This window comes from Bison bison, unplaced genomic scaffold, assembly GCF_000754665.1.
Source record: "Bison bison bison isolate TAMUID 2011002044 unplaced genomic scaffold, Bison_UMD1.0 scf7180017864221, whole genome shotgun sequence".
NCBI lineage: Eukaryota > Metazoa > Chordata > Mammalia > Artiodactyla > Bovidae > Bison > Bison bison.
In genome coordinates this window covers 622,340-627,010 of record NW_011494793.1, presented here as the reverse complement: position 1 = coordinate 627,010, position 4,671 = coordinate 622,340, and the positions used below count along the sequence as shown (strand labels likewise).

Sequence of the window (4,671 nt, the reverse complement as noted above, 5' to 3'; positions counted from 1 at the left end):
AATGAACACCCAGGACTGATCTCCTTTAGGATGCACTGGTTGGATCTCCTTGCAGTCCAAGAGACTCTCAAGAGTCTTCTCCAACACCACAGTTCAAAAGCATCAATTCTTTTTGGTGCTCAGCTTTCTTTATAGTCCAACTCTCACATCCATACATGACCACTGGAAAAACCATAACCTTGACTAGACAGACATTTGTTGACAAAGTAATGTCTCTGCTTTTTAATATGCTGTCGAGGTTGGTCATAACTTTCCTGCCAAAGAGTAAGTGTCTTCTAATTTCATGGCTGCAATCACCATCTGCAGTGATTTTGGAGCCCCAAAAAATAAAGTCTGACACTGTTTCCACTGTTTCCCCATCTATTTCCCATGATGTGATGGGACTGGATGCCATGATCTTAGTTTTGTGAATGTTGAGCTTTAAGCCAACTTTTTCACTCTCCTCTTTCACTTTCAGCAAGAGGCTCTTTAGTTCTTAGCTTTCTGCCATAAGGGTGGTGTCATCTGCATATGTGAGGTTATCCAAGGTAATAGACTTTCATACAAATAGTTCACATAGCTTTTGTTTTTTTTAAAAAATTAAACTCTTTTCCAGCAATAACAAAAAAAAATAAAAGAAATTTCATAAACCACACATCTTCAGGGAACTCCACTGGGAGATAGATGTGGTGTTTTTTGTCCTCCTGTAGGATGCTATTTCTCGGAGAAGGCAATGGCAACCCACTCCAGTACTCTTGCCTGGAAAATCCCATGGGCACAGGAGCCTGATAGGCTGAAGTCCATGGGGTCTCTAAGAGTCGGACACGACTGAGCGACTTCACTTTCACCTTTCACTTTCATACATTGGAGAAGGAAATGGCAACCCACTCCAGTGTTCTTGCCTGGAGAATCCCAGGGACGGGGGAGCCTAGTGGGCTGCCGTCTATGGGGTCGCACAGAGTCGGACACTACTGAAGCGACTTAGCAGCAGCAGCAGCAGCAGGATGCTATTTCTAAGTTCAACGTCGCATGTACTCTGACAAATTGTTAATATTCTTTAAGTAATTATGTGCAGCCTAGTTATCTCTTATTTAATCTGGAGGTTCATCTCTACAGATTCTAGAAGAAATCGCAGTCATCTGCTGTATTTACAGAGTTTTTTCATGGGGGTAGGTACAGGTTTGGGTCTGTGGATGTAATGGAGTTCTATTTGAGACAGAAAGACACGCGGACACTCTCATGCATTCCTACGGCTTCAAGTCAATGAAGGCACAGCTGGGTAATTCCAGACATTCTCAGAAGGCTTGACAGATTTTCTAGATCCCTCCTGTAAACCTTGCTTAGAATATTCAGAACTTCCTAGTCTTTGAGCAAGGAATAGAGTATCCTGCTGCTGCTGCTGCTGCTAAGTCGCTTCAGTTGTGTCCTGCTCTGTGCGACCCCAGAGATGGCAGCCCACCAGGCTCCCCCGTCCCTGGGATTCTCCAGGCAAGAACACTGGAGTGGGTTGCTATTTCCTTCTCCAATGCATGAAAGTGAAAAGGGAAAGTGAAGTCGCTCAGTTGTGTCCGACTCCTAGCAACCCCATGGACTGAAGCCTACCAGGCTCCTCCGTCCATGGGATTTTCCAGGCCAGAGTACTGGAGTGGGGTGCCATTGTCTTCTCCATAGAGTATCCTACAGAATTCCATTTCCTTGGTGACTGAAACTTGATCTCATACCAATTTAAAAATCATTAACTTTGTTGTGTTTTTTTTAAGGTTTTTTTTTAATGTGGACCACTTTTAAAGCCTTTATTGAATTTGTTACAATATTGTTTCCATTTTACATTTCTTTGTTTTTTGGCCATGTTTTTTGGCCTGATCAGGGATGGAACCAGCACTTCCTGCATTGAAAGGCAAAGTGTTAACCACTTGACCACCAGGGAAATCCCCAAATCATTAAATAGAACTTCTTACAGACTTCACCATTCAGCAGAATCTACATACTGATCCTAACGTCTCTTTTGCTTCTGATGTGGGGATATTATTAAGAAAGAATATCTATATATGTGTATATTTTCTTGGAGCATGACAATAATAACAAATATTGAGCATTGCCATACTAAAAGCTTTACATACATTAGCCCCTTGAATTAGCTTTGTGAAGTCAAGATTAACACCCCCATTTTCGAGACTGGGACACTGAGGCGGGAGAGGCAAATATGTTATTTGCAAATACGTCTCAACATGGAAGGCGGCTGGGATCAGAGCCAGTCAGTCCAGCTCTGGAGCCCTCCTGTGGGTACAGGAGCCCTGATCAGAGCTTCCGAGGGAGGGTCTGAAGTTCAGACTGCATGTGGCGGGGACGCTTACCAGAGTGTTGTTAGACCTTCCTTTTCTTCCTCACCTGCTGGCTTACCCTTGAGTTCAAAGTGGCTGCGGTGACCATGACCTGAACTGAATGTCGCCGTCCATTTAAAAAATCTCCCTGGGGCATCTAATTATTCCCAGACACGTATGCTCCCTGTGTCTTGTGTACTGTTTCAGGAGAACGGTGGGGATATTGCTTTGGTGATGTATTACGGAAGGAATTTGAGAGCGGTTAATTTTTGTTTGTTTGTTTGTAGGACCTGATATTTGTGGATTTGACATCAAGACAGTTCATGTTATTTTACATTTCAAGAATCAGTATCATGCAAACAAGAAATCAATCAGGTGTAAGGTAAATGCTTTCCTATTAAATTGGTGATCGTGTTAACTCTTGAAAAGATGATAATGGAAGTTTGTAGAAAATAGTTTTGACCTTAAAATATTTAAGGGAACCATGGGGGTGAGCCTTGTCTCTCCTGTCCCCACTTTCCAGTTTAGCAGGCCCATTAGAGACACTTGTCCACAACTTGGATTGGATTGGGTTCTGAAGTCTTTTGGTTTTTTTTTTTTTTTGATGAAAAATTATTTTATTTTAAATTTACAGTTTTTTTAAACTTTTTATCTTATGTTGGGATATAGTTTAACAATGATTAACAATGTTGTGATAATTTCTGGTGGACAGCAAAGAGATTCAGCCATATATACGTGTGTGTGTGTGTGTGTGTATCCATTCTCCCCCAAACTCCCCTCCCACCAGAAGGGCACACTTACATCTCACCCTGAGCTGTGACACCCATTTATAATTTGCTTCATAATGGTTATAGCAGAATGGTGGCATTTCAGCCTCCATCATCATTGGGCTTCTCAGGTGGCGCTAGTGGTAAAGAACTCACCTGCCAGTGCAGGAGATGCAAGAGACTCAGGTTCGATTCCTGGGTCGGGAAGATCCTCTGGAGGAGGGCCTGGCAACCCACTTCAGTATTCTTGCCTGAAGAATCCCATGGACAGAGGAGCCTGGAGGGCTACAGTCCATGGGGTCCCAAAGAGTTGGACAGACTGAGCGACTTAGCACGCATGCACATCCATCATCATTAAGGAATGAAGTATTCAGGATGAAAAATCATTCTGGAGGAATTCATCTTCCAAATACCAAAACAATTTTTTTTCTAAATATTTATTTGTTTGGCTGAACTGGGTCTTAGTTGCAGCATGTGGGATCTAGTCCCCTGACCAGAGATTGAACCCAGGCCCCCTGCTTTGGGAGCAAAGGGTCTCAGCCATTGGACCACCAGGGAAGGCCCCCAAAACATTTTAAAATGGGAATATTTCTAAAATGAATGCATACATCCTTGACGTTTTTACCCAGAGGATCCTGTGAAAATGACCCTTTAGGTCTTAGGGCCTGTTTATACTCAATGATCCTGAGCCGGGCTCCTCCAAAGAGGCAGCTTGCATTAAGTCCCTGGTGTCTGGGCCTAGGAAGAAGAAGTAGCCTCCCCAGTGTGCAGCCCCCACTTTGAAGGTAAGCACCAGGAAGTAGGGACTTGGCCCCTGAGGAATCCCTAGCACCCATAGCCTCTGGGAATCTGGGCAGGAAGCCAGTGTGTTGCAAGATGATTGACAGCAAGGAGAGGGAGCATACGTGAATGCGTGCTCAGTCGTGCCCACTCTCTGCAACCCTGTGCACTGCAGCCCTCCAAGCTCCTCTGTCCTTGGGATTCTCTAGGCAACAATACTGGAGTGGGCTGCCATGCCCTTCTCCAAGGGATCTTCCTGACCAGGGTTCAAACCCAGGTCTCCTGCATTGCCAGCCAGCTCAAACTCTAAGCTAAGAAAGGTGAGTGGAGACAGAGGCAGGCAGAGAGCAGGGGGAGAGCATTGGAAGAATCATGCATTCAGCTGTCAGAGCGGACTACAAGGGTTGAGGGGGACACAGAATAGACTGTAGTGCCGATTCTGGATAGAGTTATCGGCCACACAGTATGGCAGATCAGAGTGATACTGAAAAAAATTTTTTTAATTGTATTTATTTACTCTTGTCCATGCGGGGTCTTCATCGCTGGGTGGGCTTTTCTCTAGGTGCGGCCAGTGGGGGCTACTCTCTCGTTGGGGTTCATGGGCTTCTCATTGCAGTGGCTTCTCTCATTGTAGAGCACAAGTTCTGGAGCGCATGGGCTTCATAGTTGCGGTACTTAAGCTCAGTAGCTGCAGCTCCCGGGCTCTAGAGCACAGGCTCAATAGTTGTGGCGTACGGGCTTAGTTGTTCCACAGCATGTGGGATCTTCCTGGACCAGGGACTGAACCCATTTCTCCAGCATTGGCAGGGGGGGTCTTTTCCCCC

The 4,671-nt window shown here is 45.0% G+C and overlaps 1 protein-coding gene across 1 annotated transcript in view; it reads left to right on the top strand.

Moving 5' to 3' along the window:
- CALR3 (calreticulin 3) overlaps positions 1–4,671 on the top strand; it is a 26,449-nt gene that overhangs the window by 13,424 nt on the left and 8,354 nt on the right. Inside the window, exon 6 of the mRNA XM_010845671.1 lies at positions 2,588–2,682. Coding sequence (XP_010843973.1) covers positions 2,588–2,682 — 95 coding nt within the window. The remainder of the gene's footprint in view (positions 1–2,587; positions 2,683–4,671) is intronic.